The following is a 25297-nucleotide window of genomic DNA, read 5'->3' as shown; positions in this document are numbered from 1 at the left end:
AACACCTTCTGTTAACCTATCTGGCAAGGGTGGTACGCTAACATGTAAAGAAAGGAAGGCTCCCTGATCGGGGTCCCTTCTGCCACTGTGAAACGGTTCCCATTGAGGGCTCGCCACAATAGCCCTGGATTGCCTTTCAGAGTCGGGCTCCGCATAGGAAACGGTGGAAAGAATCAAACAAAAAAGAGAAGGGGGGGGGGGGTCCTGGAGGGGGGGGGGGGGGGTCGCAGGTGAGCGGAACTCTGTGTTAAATTTCCCATCCCGGTTTTGATGCCTACCAATGGTTTTAAGGCGAACAGTGTCCTTCACATCCTTCGAGGACGGTGACAAGAGTAACTGATGGTTCTATTCTGAGTTATACATCTATCAATTCTGAACTTTTACAGGATGTTCACAAGTTGAATATGAGAACCTGAAAGCCCCTCTTGTCTACAGGTAACATATAACCTATCAAAACTAACTTCGGAACGTGTTAGTTCCTCACTTTTTTTTTCGACCATGGTCTTTCTATGGGAACTGATGAATGCTTTGTGGTGAATATTTCCCATCCCTCTCAAATGTAACTAGGAAATTGGGAACTACAATTGTAGAAAACTACAGGATTCTATCTATGGATCTTATTTTTATTCAATGTAAATTTAGAAGCTGGTTCGGTAAACGCGACCGAGCAGATGTCGCCGCTGTAGCGTTTGGTGTTCCACGTTGCGTGGGACTAAAATAGCCCGGATTGCCCGCTTAGCCCGACCTGACTCAGGCCCTCAGCCTTCGGGCCAAGCCTGTTTAACGGCAAGGTGGTCAGAGCCAGTGAAATGCCGGTAGGCTTGTGTTTTACAGACGGGACGGAACGGCAAAAAAAAAAACGTGCCTCTTTGCCGCAGAAAGGGAGAGTGGGTAGCATTACGCAGAGGACTAATAAAGCTTGATGGTCCATGTCAAAGTAAGAGCGGGTTTCCAAATCCCACTGATACGTATCATATTTCCAAGAGTCAAACAACCGTGGGGTCTGTAAGGAAGAGGGAGAGCCAATGAGAGCTCTGCAGTAATGTTGCATGTCACTCCACAGGCACCTCGGGGAACATTATGTAAATAACACGTTTGGTGCATGTCAGTCTCACAAAACTGTTTCAGGTGAGTCTCTGGCAATCTCAGGTGATGTCAGGGCAGCAACCCGGCAAAGCCAGTTGGGCTAAATTTAGAATGAGAGTGTCAGAGTTCACAAAAGTTTATATCAGGATTTATCAGTGTAGATACGGGCTTTTTATTTTTAATTACAATTTCTCTATATTTCTTATTTAGGGAATTAATTTGCCTATTAAATTCGAGAGCATATTCCTAAAGAAAAAAATGTTTTCCAAAGAAAACTGATTTATGTACTCTGGTTTATTGCTTATGTAAAAATGAATAAAACCTAGCCAGTGATATAATCATCTGTATTGGGAGAGAGGACATGGTGGAGCTCGGAAAATATTATATTGTTATGAATGTTTCAGATCCACTACAGGTTTTTTACTGACTTCTGTCAATCGGAACGTCAAACATGATCAATGTTTTAAATTCCGTTCGTGTGTTTGATATTCATGTTAAAACAGGACCACTCTCACCGCAGTAAGATCTGAAGGAAAAGGGTTATGTCGTCGTTCAACACACAGAGAAAACCATCTATCGTTGCACCAAAAAATAAAAAGAGATAAGAATATTGTATCTTGTATATTGTATATTGTAATATAGTATCAATGTACCACTTGTTCTGGCGTAGACGCATGCTGCAGCTATGCAGGAGGATCGCACAGAGATGTTTAAGTGTGTTTCCCCTTTAACTGAGTTTTACCGCGGTACGGATTTGATTTAAACAGATAGAGGTGGATCGCCTTAAAAGCCAGGTGCCGCATATCGATGGGACATGATTATGCGGGTAAACAAAAAAACACGTCGTCTTTGATTTCACGCCATGGAGCAGCACCCAGCACTGGGCACGGACACGGACCAGCGGCTTTGGGACCAGCTGAAAGTCTCAGCGCCAGGCTGGGTTAGAGCCAGCCTCTGCTCACTGGTAATTACAGGTATCCCTCTCCCGCTCGGTTTCCGTCCGACAACAGATTGCTGGCCGCGATCCAGGGCCCAGATGAACGGCAGCGAGGTCTGAACCGGAAAGCTACGTCTGAGGTGTGCCGTGAACTTCAGGGGAAGAGCCTTCTGGATTCTTCCAAACGACTGCCGGTCCACCTGTCACGCTGGCGTAGGGAAATCCATGGTTCCATGGATGGGCGAAGGCAACTTGGACCTGTCCAAGTTCCTAGCGTCAGGTCTGTAGCCTCGGGAATGTGGTTTCGGTTTGCCCGCCCCTCCAATGCTGGGTGGGGTGGGTCTGCTAGCTGGAAAACTCCCACCGGAAGGAAAATATGGAGCCAGCAGTCCGATGGCTAAGATGATATGGAGGCCAGAGGCCAGCAGCTGTGAGTGACTCAGAGAGACAAGCCAGCCACGCCCGTTCCGAGCAGGTCGATGGGCGACTATCAGACAGACATGCGGGGGGCCATAGGGAAGCAATAAGGACGACAAGGCACCAGTGTGGAGGGGGAGGGCAAAATAGGCATTCAGGAAATACAGGGCGATCTGGTGAAATAGACACACATGCTGTGGTGTGGCAGGAGAGGTGGAGTAGGTTATAGGTTTAAATCACAGCTTTAGCTTAAATTCCCTCAATAAAATAACCTGCAGCAAAGAAAATTCAAAGGAAGAAGTACAGAGCTTAGGATCGAATGTCTATGAAATAATATAATGGCTTTGTGTGTCGTTAGAGCCGGCGAAAGCCCGGCACCGGAGAAATCCCGCGGGAGAAGAGGCAAGTCAGGGAAACTGGGCCCTTTGCAGTCGTTTTACGTCACTGAGAGTTTGCAGCGGTACCAGGGATACGAAATGGACCTGGGATCAGTCGCCGACAACGTTTATCTGTTCCGCTTTGTACGGTAGCCCAAGAGAGGCGGCAGCAGCACCGGTTTCATGTGGGGGCGCGCGTGAAGAGGACAAGTGGAGCGAGACCATCAGCAGCACGGCAAGCTCGCCTCTTAGAAAGCTGTCCCTTTTGAGCTGGGCCTTACTTGGGGGCAAGCTTGCCCCCCCCCCTATGAAGTGGTGGGTGGTCTGCATGCCAGCCCTGGGGCCTCATTTTCCTATGGCTAATTCGCCTGTCGCAGTCCCACCCCCCCAAGTTTGGCGTCTTGCTAGTTGCTGCTGCTCTGATGCGTCATGTAATGACTGCGAGTTTGTAGTTTCCAGACAGCAGAACAGAGAGGAATTTATGGGAGGTCTGGGCCGGGAACCGTTAACAAACGTGTGAAGGTGGAACCTTGTGAAGTGGGGTGGGGGGGGCGGGGTGTGACTCCTCAGGGACATAATTGACGTGATGCAGCATGCTTGGCTCATACTTGCCAGCAGGTGCGACTGTACCTCAGTCTGTGAAAACAAGCTGTTTACTGCTTGATGTTACAAGAACGGCAGCTGTGCACTAGAATGCTGTTCTAGTACAATTTATAAAGATGAATGGACAGTGTCTATAAATAATGCATATTTACATTGGTAAATTATACATTTGTTTGCAGGAGTTCAGCTGAATAGTCGATTGAAATGATTCCAAGATGGCTGTTGACCTCTTTGAGTTTTAGAGCTTGAATTGATAGTGGGAAGCTATGGCTACCGTTACTGCCAATTTACAAATTGCAAGGACAGAGCAGACAGAGGACCTGGCAGAGGGGAGCAGAGGGGGTCACACAGTCTCCTCTGGCCAGTGAGTACCAGAACTGGCCGTGAGGCTTAGCTAACTGCCAGCCATTCGTCCTCCGACTGCATTAGAAGCGTTACTGCTCAAAATATCCACTATCATCTGTCCAAATGAAGGATCTGCGATCGATCTAAGATTGAAACCTTTTACAGAGGGTCTGGTTCCCATGAGGGGCCTCGGGTCTTCAGGAAAGTCGGTTGAAATACCATGAAGATGCAATTATCTCTACGCAGCGTAATCCCGAAGTACAAAGGGAGAAAACGCAGGGGGCCCTATTATATGGTTAGCCAAGTCTTAAAATTTACTGCACAATGCAATAATTAGAGAAAAAGACCCAAAATGTCTGAGGCACGTCTTAGATCCCATTCTTCAGACCGCAAGCTCCAGACGGAACCGAGCCTGACATGACTTCCGGACTGAAGACAGGAAGTGAACAGCAAGAAACTGGACTGCAGGTTCTGTAGTTCTGACTATGATGATCCATAGTCGAGTAAAGATCTGAGGGCATCAAAGCGACATGTACAGAGAAAGGAGCATTTCATTCCTGCTTCTCGTTGACCTTCTCACTCTGATGGAGATGTTGATTTAATGAAGGAAAAGACATTATATTTTTGGTCATATCCTTAAAACCAAACATCCACTCTGTTAAGTCCTGTTGTTCCTTAAAGAGGACAGTCAGGCTTCAACATGGCATTACATTGTGGGGATGTGATCCTGTCGATTTCCACTCAGTCAAATCTAAATTTGAATCAATATTAAAACATTTCCCAGAATCTCAGGAGGATATTGGTGATCGTACGTTGTGAAGGTTCCTAGTTCTTGTTTTTCAGGCTGTACTTCAGTCATTATTCTACTGGAGAATAACCTCAGGATGGGTTCAACTGGTCCAGGATTAAAAAAAAAATAAACCATTTCAACCAAAATCCATTGTTCAATTTTTGCAATATCTTTGCGGTTTTGTACTTATACTGAACAAAAATATAAACGCAACACTCTTGTTTCTGCTCCCATTTTTCATGAGATGGACTTAAAGATCTACAATTCATTCCAGATACACAATATTACCATTTCTCTCAAACATTTCTCACAAATCAGTCTAAATGTGTGATAGTGAGCACTTCTGCTTTGCTGAGATAATCCATCCCACCTCACAGGTGTGCCACATCAAGATGCTGATCTGACATCATGGGTAGTGCACAGGTGTACCTTATACTGCCCACAATAAAAGGCCACCCTGGAATGTGCAGTTTTTTGCTTTATTGGGGGTCTGGGGACTCAGAACCGGTCAGTATCTGGTGTGACCACCATTTGCCTCATGCAATGCAACACATCTTCTTCGCATAGAGTTTATCAGATTGTCAATTGTGGCCTGTGGAATGTTGGTCCACTCCTCTTCAATGGCTGTGCGAAGTTGTTGGATATTAGTGGGAACTGGTACACGCTGTCGTATACGCCGGTCAAGCACATCCCAAACATGCTCAACGGGTGACATGTCCGGTGAGTATGCTGGCCATGCAAGAACTGGGACATTTTCAGCTTCCAAGAACTGTGTACAGATCCTTGCAACATGGGGCCGTGCATTATCTGTCTGAGTGGCTGGTCTCAGACGATCTTGGAGGTGAACCTGCTGGATGTGGAGGTCCTGGGCTGGTGTGGTTACACGTGGTCTGCGGTTGTGAGGCCAGTTGGATGTACTGCCATATTCTCTGAAACGCCTTTGGAGACGGCTTATGGTTGAGAAATGAACATTCAATGCACGAGCAACAGATCTGGTTGACATTCCTGCTGTCCGCATGCCAATTGCACGCTCCCTCAATGCTTGTGGCATCTGTGGCATTTTGCTGTGAGACAAAACTGCACATTCCAGGGTGGCCTTTTATTGTGGGCAGTATAAGGTACACCTGTGCACTACCCATGATGTCAGATCAGCATCTTGATGTGGCACACCTGTGAGGTGGGATGGATTATCTCAGCAAAGCAGAAGTGCTCACTATCACACATTTAGACTGATTTGTGAGAAATGTTTGAGAGAAATGGTAATATTGTGTATCTGGAATGAATTGTAGATCTTTAAGTCCATCTCATGAAAAATGGGAGCAAAAACAAAAGTGTTGCGTTTATATTTTTGTTCAGTGTACATAGTAGTAAAAGTCTCGAGATAACGTTAAATGCCATTTCTTTCAAGATCATTTATATGGAATGTAGAATAATCTTTGGAACACAGCACGAGAGATTGTGATAAGCAGAGCATGGTGTAGGTATTTGTAATTTGTAATTCACAAGCTCCCCTTAGCTCTTGTGGGCCGTAGCCTCTGATGGGCTATCAACCTCTTATTTGCCCTTTTATTTGGATGAAGCACACAGCACAAGCTATGCTAACCACTTTTGTCGGTCAAGAAATCATTGCCATGTTTTAGTTCAACTGATAAGCATAAATCTAGATTTTAAACCCAGGAGTATTGTGGTCAGTGTTCAATGCTCAAATTAAACGGTGATTATTATTTTGTGACTTCTGCCCTGAGGGGATCAGTCCCGTAGGTGACAGATTAAGCTTCACTAGGGAATAAATGACAATTGGATCAGATTTTCAGTAACACTCTCTAATAAATGATTAAGAAGAGCTCAGCTAATGTCGATGTTCAAATACCGAAATCATGCAGGCAATTGCTCAACTGAAGCAAAAATATTAACTAATGAAGAGCTCAGCTGTGATGGAAAGCAACGCACTTTCCAGGCAACTTTATGGTCTTGCATGAACACAAAGGCTTTGGGACCTGGGGGTATATTGTGGAATTGAGTGGCAGGGGTGGGACAGGGGGCGGGGGGTGTAAGTGGCACTTAAGTTGAGAAGAAAGTCTGGAGATGGAACTAGAGGATGTACCAGAACAAGGGGAATATTTCTGAAGGATGAGAAGTTACAGGCACACGGACTCCTGAACTGCCCCCTGACCCCCAGATTGAAACAACCCCATAATAATACAGACTCGACAATCATCCTTGATGATTGTCAGTAAAGGCCTATTCGCCGAATCACATTGTATATAATTAAATGTGTTGTAAAACTGTTTAAATCATCACTTTTATTAACCCTACGTATAACGCAAAACAGCCTATGACATCTGTGCTTTTCATTGTCAGAAAACGGGGGAAATTCTCAGGTAAACACGCAGTGCTGGAAGTATGTCAAACGTAAACACGTATTCGGGGCCTTGACAGAGTCCTCAGAATGTGTGTTATACATTTTCAGGCCTCGGTGTTTCCAAAACTCAGCGGTCTCTGTGTTCAATCAACCTTCTTCGCCCTGGAGCCGGTGTGCTGCACCCCCCCCCCCGAGAGCCCACACACAAACACACTGGTGGCTGGGTTATTTGGCCCTGCCATTTTTGTATAGGTGTCCTTAAAGACGGCCTGTAAACAAACAGAGACACAGAATAAACACGTTTGTTTTCCGTAACTCGGAGTGAAAGTCTGGCCGATGGATTTTAATACGTGCGTATAAACATACGGGAACCTCCCCGCCTGTGGAACCGAGACTCTGGACCTTTGTTTGGAGGGGGGGGGGGGGAGTTGGGGTGATTACAGAACCCAAAGTAGGCTGCCAAAATGGAGTCAACGAACTGCCAAGCTGACAAATCCATGCACATCAGCCAGTTAAGTTTCCCATCAGCTGAAAGAGGCAAGGTCTCCTGTCAGAAACATTCACACATCAACGGTAGGTGTTTACTGTCCCGTAAAACTGTTTGGACGGTAATTCTGTACGCGCAGAGTGAAAGGAAGCATAATAAATGCTGAAAGACTAATTACTAATAATCAAAACATCATCTGTCCGCCTTGTAAGCACAATCAGAGGCTCGAAGGAGGATCCTGATGTCTTCCCGGAAAGAGCTTTTTTTAATGGCAAAATATTGTTTGTCCGCGCTCACACCACGAGGTGAGAATTCCTGACTGGCCCTTTTCCTCTGTATAGTCTGTGATCAAAGGAAGCTCCTCAAAGCTCGAAGCATTTTCTTCTCATGTTTTGCCCTCCAGTGCAGAGAACTGCAGTAAATTTCTGACACCGGTAGAATATCGCTAAAACAAAACAAGTAAAAAATAAAAGACAGAGAATTTGGCTCAGGATCGTTCTCCAAATTCCCCCAAAGACACTTAGGTATGGTTTTGCCATAACCAGGAGTTACAAGCTGTCGGTTCCCCCAGATGAACAATCAGGGTGTTACGGGTGTCAAAGAGGAGGGAGTCTGATACCATACACTGTAGTCACCATGTATTGTATTTAAAAATCTTTTCTTTTTCCTTTTCCTGTGACACATCAGTCAACCGCACACCTGTCTCAGGATGCCCGAGGGAGGTGGGAGGCTACAAATCATCTGCAGGACCCCCAGTTCCGAGAGCAACTGGGGGCCCATCCACTTTGGGAGGGGGTGGTATCGGTGATGACTTTCACTCATCCTGTTTACCAATCATCTTGGGTGAGGGGCTGACCTGTGGCGGGGGCACTGCATCCTGAAAATTTCCAAGGTGACTGCTAATTATTATGTTCATTTTGCCATATGTAAGGAGGCTGCCCACCTGCTAAGACGTGTCTTAGGGCTAATGTTCAAATACACCGAATCGTGCAGGCAATTTCTCAATTGAAGCAAAAATATTAACCAATGAAGAGCTCAGCTGTGATGCAACGCAACGCACTTTCCAGGCAACTTTATGGTCTTGCATGAACACAAAAGCCCTCCTTTTGGACCTGGGGGTGTATTGTTTGTCCACCCTCGCACCACGGGGTGAGAATTCCTTGCAATCGCTTGATCTTTACTAATTCAAGTAGGCAATCATGACATACAGATGCAGGAGAGAGAGAGCTGTTGTTATAATGTGACTTATGCGATTTATCGTCGGAGGGGGTGGTATAGCTCAGTGGGTTGGGACGCTGAAAATCAGGTCCCTGGGTCAAATCCCTGGGTCAGCAGAGTGATTTCACCATTTGGCCCTTGAGCGAGGCCATTAATCCCCAATTGGTCCAAGAACCGCCCTACCCTGCTTTCTCGATTATATTTTGCTTTGGTTAAAAGTATCTGCTACATAAAATGAATTTAAAAATGGTCCAGGCGTGGGGAACAAATGGCTAGCCCTGCACTCAGACCCCAAGCTTCACTCTGTGTGTGGGTCCTAATAAAGGAGAGCATGATGGGATATGTGAAAATGGACATATTCCAGTGTACCTGTTTTTATACAAACTTCTGTATAAAATGTGATGTGTTTTTGGCAGCTTGTGGGGTTGAATCTACACCTCCGTGAGACAAACCTTTGACTAGGCAGCACTGTGTGGACACGGAAGCAAACGGGGGCCATGTGGTTTGGAGACCCACCCTAACTCAATCCCTGTTCTGTGTAATAAAATCGTTAGCAGCTGCCCATCCGTATGGTTTTATGGTTTTCTACATGACCGCAAGGTCTGTGAATCCAGGCACAGCTGGATTTTTTTTTTCTAGAAGCATTTCATAAAAGGTAGATGATATTAACGGAAGGTCAGCTGTTCACGGAGAGTGCGTGCGGATTACCCTCCATAGCAGTGATTCCCAGTCCAGTCCCTGGAGACCCACAGCCGGTCCTCCGAGCTCTCTCTCAGCTCCCCGAGGACTGAACTGGGACACACTGCTCTATAGTGACCGAGCGCATGAAGCACACCCTCAATGCATCGTTAAGGTCCCATTCACAGATGCAGGAATTCCTGTCATCTGGACACATTCTTTAGGGGTGGTGTGCAGTTAGGTGGGATGGGATGCTGTGTCTGTGCATTCAGAGGGTCGCTGGTTCAAATCCCGTGATCGACAGGGATGTTTCACCATCGTGCCCTTGAGCAAGGCCCTTAACCCACGAATTAATCCAGAGAATGTCTGACCCTGGTTTCTATTACAAAAATAGCTGTCACTTTGGATAAAGGAGTCTGCTAAGTGAAATGAGATATTTGCTGCATATGTGGAGAAAAAACAGGCAGAAGATTTATGGGGGAAATAAAGCAGGAGTACACCTCGGTTTCCTGGCGAAGGAACACATAGAGGTCAGCTGCGAGCAAATGCATTCTTTGGCCCAATCTGGGCGAGCAGCAAGCCATGCTGCCGGACGATACCACTCTTAGTTAGCATAGCTTGCTTTGCATTGCAGCCATCGGCCAAATGGCCTGTAGTCTAGTCTTCAAATTAAACTCCCAGATAACAGTGTAAGTCTAACTGTAGCTCGCCTTGCACCCATTCATTCAGTTTCTGTGACCGCCTGTCCTCTTTAGGGTCATGTGGGTCTGGAGCCTATGGGCCCAGAGTAACCAGAGGAAACCCCACCACGACACAGGAAGAGCGTGCAAACCACACACACAAACAAGGCAGAGACTCGAACCCTAGTCCCAGAGGTGTGAGGCAATAATGCTAACCACTGCACCATTCCCCGTCACAGCACCCATCAGCAGTAATCACTGTATTACAGTTCATCGCATTTATTGTGCTTATTTTTTCCTAATTTGCACATTATTCATTACTAATACACCACATATTTTTATATACTTCTGATTTGCACTATTTTGTCCCTGCTGTTGTTTTTCATGCACCTGTACTCTACCAAGTATCAAGAGATGTGACGAAGGGATTGATTCGAAGAGATCAACAAGCTTAAGTGGTAATCATTAATAGACCTCGCAGACATCTATGTTCTCTCCCCTACTGCAGTGATCATGTACGTTTCAGAACACGCTAATTTATTTAAGGCTCACATCAGCCAAGATGTTACGGCATCAAGATCCGACAGCCAGTATAAAAGTCGTTGCATATGCAAATAAGTCTTTTTTTATTATGTTTATTAAGAAAAAAAAACTACGTGAATCAATGAGTCCTGGAAATAAACTAAATTCTTCTTGGTCCAGATGTTACCTATTATATTTGTTACTATACTGAACATGCACTAAAGTCAAACTACTGCTCAAATCCAACTACAGCCACAGCACAGCAGGCAAGAGAGGAGTTCTTGGAACGAACGACGGCAGTGAACCTCCATGCTGAAAGAACGCGAGTGAATCACACTCGTTCTAGGGAGACACAGCACCTGCAACCTGCCGGCCAGGCTCCTGTCACGCGCCGCCCAGGGATTTATGCTGCCGAAGGGATTTATGCTGCCGAAGGCAGGTAAGCTGCCCCTGGGCCAGACACTAAGCTATCAGTCTGCCACGGGGTAAGAAACAGGCTGCATTTTCGGGGCTCTGCTTCCCTGTATAAGGGTGTGCAGTCCGGGCAACAAGACTCGCCCGATCGCAGGATGAAGACCATAACGGGAATCACGGGAATACCTTAACTAGGAATGCCATCGGATGGGAGGACAGACACAGAGCGCCCCAGGCAGCCTGGCCAGCCTATTTAAAGACCCCTGATGAGGGAGAGTGCGGTGGGTCCTGAAGTTTATTTATCCTACAGTAACTGAAACTATTTTAAATCTGGCTTCACAGAGGCCTAATTGGTGCCGTTTTACTGTTAGGTAACTGGAGGAAATGAGCGATTACGACTATATTTGTTTGCCGCTGAGGTTTTGCATATGAGAGCATGTGTGTCATGGTGTGTGTGCGCATGTGTGTGTGTGTGTGTAGAGAGGGAGAGGATCTGACAGCACGCTTTATGGCGTTACAAAGGACGATTAATCATATTGCGCTTTGCTCAGCAATTTGGTATTTTAATAATATGCCATATAAATTTAAAAAAGAAATACAAAACAAATAAATACCTATCAGTTTGATTCATTAATGCCCGCATAAATGCATTTTCTTGCATAATTTTATCTATGGACGCATGCACGTTGAATTAGCTGCCTGACCGCAGACTCTATATCAGTGGAATTCCGCCCAGGGACGCGGCTCCGCATCTGTTTCGAAGTCTATGTCAACAGCACTGAGCCTGGCTGCCTCCGGCTACCCACTATTAGTGCTTGTTGGCCCTGGCGTAAACATGTCTGTGCGTGGGTCCATTTGCGCAGCGCGAGGCACAAGCAGGTCCTGCTCCTGGAGCCCATGGCCTCCACATCGCACCTACCGAACGTGTCGAATTCCTGAATTGCCTCCGGAATGTGGAGCCTCTAGGTCAATTCCACGGAAAAATGAAAAGGCAGGAAAGGGCCCTTTCTGATCTTGACTTCCTTCAAGAAGCGTAAGATCAGCTCTAAGGGGGACTAAAAGCAGCAGGCAGCCAGGTCCGGCCAAGACCTGTAGCGTAATGCGAATTGCAAACTGTAGACCACGAGTGCTAGCCATCCATTCGCATTTATTTGATTCCATCTATCTTTGGAGACCAGTTACCCGCTAAGCCATGCAGAAAGAGCATGAACCATGGCTGCATTTAATCACGGAGCCAGTAAGGGTTTCCAGTGGACCTAATTCAACATGCTAACCTGCGCATGTTTTTCTGCAGGATCTCGGGCCCACGCAACGGCCCGATGTCTGTAAGCTGTTGAGCCGATTTTTGAAAAATTAAATGCACTGAGCCAGAAACCCCCACCAACCTGTGGAGTTTTTCAGTGGCCAGGAAGTAATTTCCTGCCAGATAGACACAAGTGTTTCATATATTTGCGAACATCTAGCAGAGGTTCCTCGCCAATTTCTGGCTTTCGTAACGGCCGGGTAACCAGAAGCCGATGATAAATCGTGTCCGAGCCTTCTCCGCGACTCGATCGCATCTCCATCGGCTTTCGGTCAGGCGGCTCACACCGCGTGCTCCTCTGTGCCGCCATAAATCTCTGTAGCTGAGTTCATCCTCGACGCTCCCCCGCTGCTCAGAAGCTTCCAGAATGCCTCCCGGCGACAATACACCTCAGCTCCTTTGTCAGGTCCAGCGTCAAGCTGACGGCATAACGGAGAAATGCTTTTCATCTTTTCGTTTGCTTGCATTCATCTCTGATCCCTCCATTTAGATCATCAGATCTCCATGACTGAACATCGGCCTTGTTTGTTTAGTAGTTTTTTAGTAGCAGAATAAGTATAGTAGCTGTCCAGAGACTACAAAAACCTTTAAAAAAGTCTAATGATTAACTTCACTTTCCTTTAGGTTAGGATTTCAATCATTTTTCAGATATGCTGGAGTTATAAAGAATAAGAAAATATACTGAAAGGGTGGCCGTATTTTTGTTGCTAAATTATTTAAACTGTAAAAGGGTAATAAGTCTCCCGAAAGAGAACTGGAGGGGCTGTGAAGGACACCTGTCCCGGATAGCATTAACGGGTCCCCAGCCCCGTATGGAGGAAATGGGGGCGGAGCCATGACAGGCAGCCCGTGGCGACGGTCCACAGGCTCGCTCCGCATCTGCGCTCGTTTTGATAATGGCTGGGGACCTTCCAGAAGGGCTGCTCCAAAGACTGAGTTCCCATAACAGTGTTTCTCAAGCCGGTCCTCAGGGATCAGCAGACAGTCCACGTTTTTTGCCCCGCCCAGCTTCCAGCACACCTGAAGAACACAATCAAGAACTGCCAATACCTGGGTAAGCTGTGCTGGGACCAGGGAGGGAGCAAAACAGTGGACTGTCTGGGGGTCCCTGGAGAGGACTGGGTTGGGAAACACTGCCCTAATGGATGTCCTCACCCCCAGAGAGAGGCACCATTCCATCTCTGGGAACCAGAAGCCGGTCCTTTGATATCCAGGTAATTTCTGGAAGGATTCACCACATTTGCATTCCAAATCTCCCTAAAAAATAAAATAAAACTTTGGATGCCTGCAGTGGAGGCAATCAGAGATGGAGGTGGGGGGCTTGGTGTGTAAAAGGAACAAGGCAATGGGACGGTGGGACGTACGGCCCCCTCCGACCTCCCGTTCCCGCGTTTAATCTGACGCCCCCCAGCGACGTCTGAGAACGGAACGTCCACGGAGAGTTTTAGCTTTCAGGTGTGTTTTCTCGTACCATGATGTAATCGGTGCCCTAATCCCATGGCTCGAAGCGTGCTCCTCTTTCACTGCGGCTCTGTCATCTGCCAAGAATGCGTAATGAATGCGTGTCGCTCTCACCGCGAGCTCTACAATAAGGGAATCGCACCGCCCTGAGTTACTCATTCCTGTCAGGGAAGTGTCACGGGTGTCCTCTTCCTTATTTTCATACTAAGCACATAGAGAATTTATGTATAAGTACTATTTGACCACAGGATCAAAATACGTTATTATTATTATTATTATTATTATTGAAAGATAGCTAGACATTAGGGAATCTTCTTGCATTGAAACTCTATCAAGACTAAACAAACAAACCAAAAAAGATATTCGGTCGCAGCCTGTGCAAACCCGCCTCACTTTCTACTGGGCAGGATTTCAGTCTTTTTGTTCATAATGCCGAGCTATTGCTTTGAAGAGAGGTTTTCCAAACAGGCTCTAGTTTTAGAGAAGAAAATGGATGAATGCAAGAATGTCTACTTAAAAAAAAAAAAAGATTTCTAGTCCGTTTTCAAAGCACTGACCTTTCCTGAAGAACAGCCAGAGTAGTGCATGATAATACATGCAGATTTATAACGCATGCAAGTTTATTATGCATGCAGATTTATAACATGCGCATTTTTTATTTGACAGCTACCGAAATGTTTTTTGTCTGCAGACCTCGAATGGCAGGTGCACGAGCTGAGCAGCTGTGACTGCTCCATATTTTTGGGAATGACGCCCAGCAGCATCGCCCTGATGTGACTTGCCGTCACACTGCGATACAAATCACGAGTGACACTGCAATCTTGTTCTTCTTTTGACTTAATTCCTCTGCACTTTACCCTGGACCACAAGCTGCAGGTGAAGCGAGCAGATTTGGATTCGCAGAGACACTGCGGTCCTGTCACCCCTCCTTAGCTACAAAACGCTGCCTCTTTGACCTTATTTACAATTGCGAGCCTACTCTCTTAGAACTCAAGTCTGTATTATCTACACACACCATTCCATCCTTCTGCAAAGCCCTCACAGATACAGATGTTATTCTGAATCATGTAACAAACCCAATGGCTGCAGCAGCCAATAATGTAACTACCAGCGTATTTTTTTCCATGCCTAATATGATAAAAGTTGACTAACTGCTAACGGCACGAAGAATCGTACCTACACCAGCCACACTGACTGCAGTGCTAGCTCTCCACAATAGCTAATCACTAACAGCGAGAGGATATGTATCTACACCTATCACTCTCTCCACACCGCAAACGCTAACTGCTAATGATGGGGGGAATTATTCCTACACCGATCACGCTTCCCACATTGCTAGCACTCCACAAACGCATAGCTAAGCGCTAACAGCGAGGGGAATTTTAGGCCTAGCTAAACTAATGCCACTGACTGCACAGCTAGTGCTTTGCAATCACGGTGCTAAACGGTAGCTGCAGGAGGAATTAAACCAGCGCCAATCACGCATGCGATACATATTACTAACTACGTATATAGCTAGCACTCCACAAATGCTATCCACTAACAGCTGGAAGAGTTTTACCTGCATCAAAACACTGCTCACTGACATTTTTTATACATTCATTTTTTTATAGCTCTTCTGCGGTACCAGCCCCAGGTATCCCTAGAGGTGGGGGGAGGGAGAACTGAATAAACCACACAGTCAGTTTGCACATTTTTGGGGCCCTTGTGGGGGGTGATTTCCCAACAGGTCACAGGTACTAGGTCTGTTTGCACGTATAACTGCGCATATAGATTCAATCTCTTTATTTATTTGTCCGTTCGTTTGTTTCATTAATATACTTTTACAGGATGTTCTGTGCTGCCCTGCCTTTGTTCTGCGCTGTATGTGTTTGTCTGCACTGTAGGTTCCTCGCTGCTGTTTACCTCAGAACTTCCCCACTAAGATCAATAACGTGCATCTTATATTATCTTACCTCAAAAAACTCCTTGAAATCATGTATCTTTTGTTTTTTTAAATACACTCATGACCAATCTGCACGGTCAAGCCCCGCCTCTGCACATGACCCCTCCTGCGCCCCCCTGCTTCCCCCACACACTTCAGCCGCGACTTGCCGACTCTTGCCTGCGCTCCTGAGAGATGAATCGCAGCAGCTGGGTGTTGTGCGGCCACTGTGCTCTGCTGTGCGGTCACTGTGCTCTGCTGTGCGGTCACTGTGCTCTGCTGTGCGGTCACTGTGCGCTGCTGTGTGGCGTCCCATTCAGCCACGATTCGCGGTTACCATGTAATTAAAGATAAGCAGCCATACACTTCCTCTGATGGAAGGCAGTCACCCCCCCCCGGTGCCCCACATGAGATCTGGGGGCACTTTTTTGCCTGTTTTACTGCACAAAACTGCAATGTGTTCATATTAAACATTGAAATAGAAATATTCTAATAATAGTAAGTAAGTAATTATTGCAATTACTGAGTTTGCTGAGAACGGTGTTCCTTCACTCGTGGATCCCTGTGGAACCCTGGCACGGAACCTGCACTCCCATTCCTGGTAGCACTTTCTGCCAGCAGAGCCCCCCCTCCCGCCCCCCACTTCCCCAGTGTCTGCAACCTGTTGGGAAATATTCCACCACAAGTGCCCCAAAAATGTGCAGGCTGTGCTGCCCCCCCACCCCCTCCCAAGCATACCAGCTGATCCCACACATTCTGATTTTATTCCATCATTTTCCAAATCCAAGTAAACAAGTAAAGATCCATAAATCAGGGAAATCAGCTTCGGGGCATCAGCTGAGGAGGACCCTTCTACTGGGAGGAGTACTGGGACGGCGCTGCTACGCCGGACCGCGAAGCTGTTTGATCATCAAGCAATTCGCCATGTGCTTCGCTGTTTAATCCATTAAAAGCCCCACAGCGAGGTGGTTACTGTGTGCCGTCCGTAGCTCCATGCTTGTGGTTTGTCGACATAACAGTGCTACCTTCAGGATTTACAGAAATCATGCGCAAACTGAACGTAACACAGCATTTCAGGTATTCAGTTTGTTTGTAAAAGTAAAGGCTTTTGTAAAGTATAAATTATAAAACTGTAATACTTATCCTATCATTATATTAGTACGCATAAATATTTCCTTGTGCAAATCCTTGGCAGTATCACAGGAGGAGCTAGCACCTATTACACGGAGCACAGAGTGCAAGATAAGGGGGCATCCTGGATGGGACACCTGCATGACACGCTTATAACAAGCAAACCACAAGCTCACCGTGACAGTGTTTGAACCCGGAACCTGAAGGGGTCAGAGACCAGCGTTAGCTACCACACACACCCACATAAACACATACAGCGGTGTCTATTTATTCATGATGAATCGATCAACTACTAAAGAACTTGAGATCTCCTGCTTTCGCGGGGTTTGTTATTCCTGCTGACCAATCATCACAGAAAATCTGACAGCATGCTCACCCCCCCCCCCCCCCCTTTGTAACACACCCTCAGCACAGCACGCCCCAGTCTCACTCTTGATGCTGGCATGCGTGATAATTCTGTTGCACGCTATCTGCTGTGTCCCGGCTGTGATGCCTGGTGCCTGATCTCCAAGAAAGCAACCTGGAGAGTGGCATTATCTCCAGAGGCATCCCTGCATGTCCGCGCGGACCCGTTCGCATGGGGATCCTTCCGGGCTTTTCCGTCAGGACTCCTGAACAAGCTGCTGACATCGCTAACCCTCTGAAAGCTAGCCAGCAGCATCTCAGATACACGCGCACTATATCAAAGGCCATTTACTCAGGTGCTGCACTGCGATGACAGCCATTTGACTTTAATCCAAATTAGACATCTTGCTGGCTTCTGAACACTCCAAGCTCTGAGAAGCAAGTGGGGCTGCTTTCACCTAACGCTTTCGCTGGTACTTTCTCCGGCAATAACGGCCCTGGTGTCTCTCACGCGGCAAGTCGAGAGGGATCGCGATTAACGGGGTCAGGAATCACCCCAGAATGGCATTAGCTGAAAACTCCTCTATGAAAATGATGGAGTTCATGGAGCACCCCTGTCCACCCGAACGTCATGCTTTAGAGGGCCAGATCTACAGGGTACATCTACAGGACCCGGGGCCAGTAGCCCTCATGACCTTATGGCCCTGCACACACCCAAGTCAGGCTCTGCTTTCTACTCCCCGGAGAATCACTAGACGTAAAGAGTGGTACTCACAGGTAGGAGGTCAGGGGGCTGAGATCGCTGGGCACCGCGGACAGGCCCAGCTCGGAGCAATCCACAAGCAGGAGCACGCCATCCTCCTCACACTGGCAGGGCGCCGGGCAGGGCGGCACCCGCGGCTGCAAGCCGTGCTCCGCAGATGCCACGGAGAGCTGGAACGCCAGGCACACGAACCACATGCTGCCTCTGCAAAGCCCTGCTGCTCAGTCTTGGGTGAAGGGAGTGCGTGCGTGGGTGTGTGTCTGTCTGTGTGTGTGACTTTCAGTTTGGGTCCCTCTCTCTCTCTCTCTCTCTCTCTCTCCCTCTCTGTCTCTTTATCTCTTCATCAGCTGGGCGCTCCCATGAGCCGAGCGCGTGTCTCTGTCAGTCAGGGGTCTCAGGAGTTCCTGCCTGCCGCTTCCCTCCCTCTCTGCTTGGTCTGCCTCGTTCCCTCTTCATCCAGAGCCATTTACCTATTGTGGTGGGAAGCCACTGTGTCGAGCTGGGGGTGGGGCTATGGCTGACCACGCCCCCCCCCCCCCCCCCCCAAGGCAGGGGATGGGCTGGTGCATCACACAGAGGGTAGGAGGGGCTGCCAGCCTCCTGCCCTGAAGGCTCCTCAGAGAGAGGGGAATCATTATTTGAAAAGAGATATGTGCCACCCAAATGTTGGGATTAATGAAAGCCAAAAAAAAGTACAGAAGTACAAGCTAGCCAGAGAGAAGCCCTGAGTGGGAGGAGGGTACCACATCTACCACACACCTCCCCCCAATACAAATGAGGACCACACGGTTTCCATTACAGCCAGTTTTCCCTTTACACCTAATGCAGAGAAAGCAGCTATAAAACCCTTGTTTTAATGCTGGATTTGCCTAATTTACCCCTGCTTCATCTCCTGATTGTGTGCCCGGCCCTACACATAGGTGGCAGTCGTGTGCTAACGGCCTCCGCGGTGATGTTACCCCCTTAAACGGCGAGCACCGCTCCGCTCGCGAATCAGGTAGTAATCAAGACGGACGCGGGGCCGTGCAGGCGCGCTCACGCACTCACTGCGTATTAACGACGAGTTAATGAAGGGAGCGCCAATCAGTATATGTTTCCATCCTCGCATAAATAACATTTCATTAGCTGAGCCTGAATTAGGTTTCTTTAAAAACATTTTCTTTGGAAATGTTCTGTTTAGAGCAGGAATTTGGAAAGCCACGTTTGTTTGGAGTGAGACTTTGGAAACCAGACTGAGAATTTGATTTATTAAAGTTATGAAAGTCCCGCTGTCTGATTAGTGTAAATCTTGCTGCAAAGTGGACAAGACGTCTGATTTAATCTGTTTAATAATACTAATACTTCTCAAAACATTTAACGTAATGAGTACAGATGACGGGTGTTTAGACAGAACTCGATAACCTACCTAGATATTTTAAGAATTGTTTAGGGAAGAATAATGGCATCGCATGGCCGGTTCGAGGCAATGATTAACTTAAATTAACTTTAAAAAGTAACTTCATATGTTTACATTTTTCCAGAATCACGCCCCAACTCCTGTATAATTTATTGTACAATGAATAATTACACATTTCCCAGTATAGTTACCCCAAAGTACATTGGGTATATCTAGCAACTCACAAATGTGAATAAAGCATAGTCAAACCAAGTTAAATAATTATTTTAAAAGTAACTATATTAAATTCGCTACTAATTAATGTTATAAAGTAAGTGTGAACGGAAATGTAGAAACACTGGAAGGCAACGCTTATTTGCCCGCTTTACGTCATATGGTTTATTTATGAGTGAAATCACATCCACGTTTCGCATGTAATAATTTTTACCAAGTTACAGGACGTTTTGTAATCTACTACCTTCCTGATACATGTGTGTATACTGCAATCACACTGTTTTCATCATAATTCTAAACAGTAGGAAAGAGAATCAACGGGAGTATGGAAGTTATAAAACATGTAATTTCCCGGCTTATTCAGATTACTTAAATAGGAACATACCCTCCCCCTCCCCCCCTAGTTATTCACGTTTTCATCCTTTTCACTAAGTGTAACCAGTTCCGGAGTGTTAATTGATCACGAGCACGGAATGAAAATACCTGTGTCATTTTAAGTGCGGATAATCATTACTTTAGACAAAGACCCCTGTTCGTCTCATTACCAAACCCCGCAGAAACGTACTTGGAGATATTGACAAAGTGGAGTCATTTGGTTTCTGTACCTACAGACAATGATTTGCTAAATAAAAGAGGAGCCATATATGGGCAAGTCCAGGCAGGCTGGCGTAGAGGCAGAGGGCACAGCCAGTGCTATCAAAGGCAGCACTTAAGTCTCAAAGCATAATTATTGCAGAATTTCCTGTGTTAGAGGATAATAATGCATCACTTACAGCTCGGGTTGAGACGGTCCCTTTGCTGTGGTCAGGGCACAATCCCGGCTGAAAATGTTCAAATGCACGTACGTAGGTCCCTTAATATGCCTATAAACACAAGGCTGCAATTCTTTTGAGGATATTTAGAGAAATATAAGATTTTAACGCAGGTTATTGACTTACTCAGCAAAGGTATGAATATAGTTAAGATTTGTTATTTTTGTGTAGCCACTAATATTTAGAGTAGCTGACACGAATATACTTGCTGACACGCTTAGATGTGGTTCCAAAAGAAAGGGAAGTTGGATTTTATTACTGTCTAAAACCAGATTAAAATCAGCGATACGGGGCTTTTCTGCAACTCGCATTACTTCCATCTGATGCAAACTGGAATATGGGGTAAAGTTTTTTATTTGAACTGGATTTTAGGGTTATGGGAATGCGAGATTAAATCACACGTACTGAATGTCTGTCAGCAGCGGTTACAGAGAAGAAACCTCAGATAATAATTAAAATATAATTTTGACGGTTCATTATTGGCAGTAGCAGACCTTTGATACAGGCAAATTAAAATAACCTAAATGTCAGGACTTCGTCATAATAGCGATTATTTTTTTGATTAAGCTAACTAAGTTCAGGTGGGAAAGCTAAAGAAAATTTCAGCAAGAGTTTGTAAAATCGTTACCCAAAATTGCATTTTTATTAATAGTAATAATAATACAAAAAATTCTGCCCTCCCCGTTTTCAAAAACTATTTCTCCTAATTAAGAAACGTATTTATTCAACATTAAGTGTCGTGACTGTTTGCGGCCAGCAGGGGTCCCCCAAACCTCTGGGACCCCACTAAATGCATGCTTTGGCTATGGGTCACTACTATAAAAGTATTTTTTATATTATTATATTTTGTTTTCTGGGGCAGATCATCTTATTTCCATGATGATGACCTTCACACAATTGACACTTCACACACATTTTTACAGGAGCAGTCAGTGCCAGTCAACCCATTATGGACATAGGTGACCACCGAGGGCATCATCTTCTGTGGGGTGCCCACGCAGCAAAGCAATGTCACTTTGTCTCGGACAGGGGGCACTAGCAGTGACATGTGTCTAAAGAACCACATGGGCTTCTTCCAGTACTGGGAAAAGTGGACGGGGACAGGAAACTCCCAGCTGACATGTAGGGTTTAGGGAACGAGACCCTTCGACCGACCAGTTCATGACGTGAAAAGGTACCCTGAGTAGGGCAGGAAACTACAAGAAGGTTCCTCATGCTCCTATGCAGATGTTCTTGGATAAGGGAAGGCCGGCCTGGCTTAGCCTACCCCGAGTTCACCTCAGGCCCCCCCACTGCACCTGGCCTTTCAGATGGAAAGACGGGTTTCCGAAAATACATAAATACGTAAACATTGTATACATTGTAAAAGTAAAAAATCTGAGGTTAATTAATTTCATGTTAATATTACAAGTAGTTTAATATTTAACTCTGAACGTAAGAGGCAAAAATACTTGACAGCTAAAAATTTACGTTAACTTGGAGGTGGGCGGAGACTCAATTTTCTTGACTCGCTACCATACAATTATAGGCTATCGAGAGCGAATCTGAATAAAGATTGTAAAATTGACATTTTTTGGATGAAACAGACAATCACTCTTCAGACATGTAACTCAGGTTTTGTTTCTTAGCTTGCTTAGGATTAAAACACAGGTTTTTTTCAACAACCGATGACTTTGTACGATATGGTCTATTTGTGCAAAATGAAATGACGATGTACAGCATTAAGACAGACTTCAGGCTGGTTATGCTGCCCATGGATCTGACATGTCAGTCTGTCATTTATTTAGTCCTACATGGATCTAAGTAGGCACCAGTTTGTCTTATAAAGCCAATTTCAAATAAATAAGTTAATGCACAATACAAATTTAAAATAAGCATTTACAAGCATTTCCCGTTTTACAGGCAATATTTGTTCTGTAATTTATCACGTTGCCATTAATAAGTTGCATTTACGTTACTTTAACATTACTTGTACCAATGCTTTTACCATCATAAAGCCTTATTTTGTGTGCATTTCATTTTGTATTTGAGCTATTTTATTGTAATACAGTTCATTGTGTAATTCTGTTGTTTGGTAAATGTAATGAGGCAGTAACAGCTCCTTATGTAAAATGCATGCAGCCACCCTTCATATTTTCTTTACGCTGGCAGGAAATGTTATTAATACATAACAGAAAGGAGGTGAAGTCGCCCTGAACAGACAGTCTGTGGGCCAGGCTTCCTTCATCGTTAGGCCACAGTGCATCTCATTCATTAAAAACTAACATTCCAGCACGAGTCCTGGTCTCTGAGGGACGATCGCTGGCCAACCGACCCAAAAAAGTGACACATCGGATCCTTCTGGAAGAAGACTGGTCTCTTGCATCTGGATTAGACTGGTCCCTTTCTGTCGGTTATGCGGGCGTCTAAAACGCTCTCAGAACCGGAAGCTTTGGATCAGTGCTGGCAAATGGGCTCCCTGGAACTTTCTCTGACACTGTGGGGCCAGGAAAAAATAAGACAAGAGCATCACTGATTCACACGAGGGGAAATAAAATGTCTTTGTCCAGTAGCATAGAAAGAAATACAACAGAATTAAACACAAGCGAGGGTAACGTACGTAAAAATACCGTCAAAATGTGCTATGAGATGTGAAGCGTCAAACTCGAAGCAAGGGATTATCAAGGAAAAGTCTGAAATGAGATTATCTACACCAGGAAAACTAAAATGCAGTAAGAAAATAAACACACGGGTAATCAAGAGTAAATAAGATAAATGTGGTGCTAAATGGCTGTTGTGCAAATGACACGTGTCCATTAAGGGTACAGGTGCCATCAGAACAGGCAGTGTTACACTGTCACATGCCAGTGGGTGGGGAGGGACACCTGTACTACTCAGTTTTGCATTTGGAGAACATGACATTTCTGCAGAGTTGGGTAATACTGTGACTGTGACTCTTTATGCTCAGGTGGTTGGTTGAAACAAAATTTTGGACTGGATTTGTATACTCTCTGGACCAGATACCAAACAGTTCTGTATTTCTGTGATATCTGTGCTGAGGGGCTGGTCTTTATTGTCCATTATGGATCACAGTTTGAACCTCAACCTTCTCTCCACCGCTGCCTTGGCTGCTTTTAGTGCTTCGCCTCCAGAGACCGTTGAGCTGAATCCGAAGGAGCGTGTCTGGCTTCTCGTTGGGGCCTGGGGACAGCATGGGTCACACTGAGTAATGTAGGTGTAGATGGAACAGTTTAGGCCTGAAACAGGGACAAAAAAAAAAGTGTTTTTTTTTTTTTCCTCAGGGGGAAATTGGGTTGGGCCGCACTCAGCGACAAAGGTGAGCCTGAGTGCGTGAGCCACACTGCACCACCGGGGCACCTGCTCCACAGCGATCCGCTCCCAGAGGGATTGGCTTCCCAGGCCCGGCGTGGCGACGCAGCTCGGATGAAAAGGCTCCCCTTGAAAAGGCAAGATCAAAGTGGTGGCCGCACCCCCACCCCAGCGCACCGCACCCCCACCCAGTCCGAGCCGCGGACTCCGTCCAGCAGGCAGCGATCTTCAAGAAACAAAGGGTGACGTGGATGCCTGAGTCTCAGCTGACTCACTGTCTCAGACCAGCAGACAGACGGAGGACAAAGGCGATGGCTCACAGACGCGGAACAATGGCCGGGGGGGTCTTTCAAGGTTTGGCCGTCTTCTCCAAGTGCCTGCATAAGACATATTGGAGATTTTATTTGGGCAAGACCACCCAAAAAGCAGACAAAGCCTCGCAGTCTTCCCGGTCATTGTGGGCCTCAGCCTTTCCGAGTTTTCCAGACCGCCACGTGGAAAAGGGTGACTTCATGGGGGACAAGAAAAGAACTTTCCAGCACAATACAGCCCCAGATCTTCTGTCTTCTGCTGGGTGGTGCTGTTGCCCCCCCGCCCTCCCAAACCACCAACACCCTGAATGTGATGTGTCTTGAAGTATGAAATATGGTTCACACTAGCTAACACGTTCAGGATTGGCTCGCCCTCAGGGTGGGGGGCTGATTGAGAAAGCGTGCTCCTTTTCAAGTATATTTCCATGGTGGCCTAGGGCCCCCCAATTATGTAGATAAAAGTAGGAAAATGCACCGCTGGAAATGAAGGGGAGGGACTGCTGGCTACCTGCTCCTGTTCCACAGATGATTTTGGGCTCGGCCACAGTTTTCCACTGAGGAATGCTGAATTAACTCAAACATAAAATCTTTTTTTTTTGTTATCTACTAAATTCCTAATTAACTAAACACTGACTTAAGGTGAATTGTCCCCTTGAATTTATGCCATGCTTACGGCAGCAGTGTTCACCACCATTCAACCCGCACATCTACATGTGCCCCTTGAGGTTTGAGGGCCCCCTGTTGACTACAAACAGTCACTACACTCAATATTAAGTAAGCGCATTCCTTATTCAGGAGATGCTGACTCTACTCGCCGACTGTTTATTTAGTTTGTGAAATATCTGGGGGGGGGGGGGAGAGAACAAATTCGCCGGTGCACGCATGGCTCATTACGACATCACAGCTCGCACCGTCAGCCGTGGATCTGGGACTGTCACAGTAGGTGGACCTGGATCGCATCCATGCTTGGCGGGGGGTGAATCTTAACATGGAGTGATCATACATTACCGTCTCCATTCAGCGGTAGGCGAGCGAAACCTGCCATTAAACAATCGAGCTTGTAGGGTGGCTGGAATATGACTAAGGACGCAGAGACCTCGGCTCAGACGTTACACCAACGCAACCACCACTTAACCAGCAAAACCACCGTCAGTGGCACTGAAACCCGATATCGTGCTCCGCTTTTCACGGCCTTCCACCGCGTCTCCCACTGATTTGTTTTCTAGAGGGGCTTTGGCACCGATAGACCACCAACACACTCTGTGTAAACCTAAATATGTGAGCTTTCTTATCTTCTGTTGCGTTATTTGAAATGTTTTCCTAATTAGATGGAGTATGATCACGTCTGTGTGGCGTGACAAAGGTGGCCGTTGGTGAGATGATGGGGGAGAAAATGTGCCCCCCCGGACATTT

General features: G+C 46.2%; 1 protein-coding gene across 1 annotated transcript in view; it reads right to left on the bottom strand.

Moving 5' to 3' along the window:
* LOC125713165 (leucine-rich repeat-containing G-protein coupled receptor 6) overlaps nucleotides 1-18301 on the bottom strand; it is a 75049-nt gene extending 56748 nt beyond the window's left edge. Inside the window, exon 1 of the mRNA XM_048984106.1 lies at nucleotides 17856-18301. Coding sequence (XP_048840063.1) covers nucleotides 17856-18040 — 185 coding nt within the window. The 5' untranslated portion in view covers nucleotides 18041-18301. The remainder of the gene's footprint in view (nucleotides 1-17855) is intronic.
* Nucleotides 18302-25297: the final 6996 nt, after the last annotated feature.

Source organism: Brienomyrus brachyistius, chromosome 18, assembly GCF_023856365.1.
Source record: "Brienomyrus brachyistius isolate T26 chromosome 18, BBRACH_0.4, whole genome shotgun sequence".
Lineage (NCBI taxonomy): Eukaryota > Metazoa > Chordata > Actinopteri > Osteoglossiformes > Mormyridae > Brienomyrus > Brienomyrus brachyistius.
Note: the sequence above shows the minus strand (reverse complement) of the source record. Positions and strands in the feature narration are given on the sequence as shown.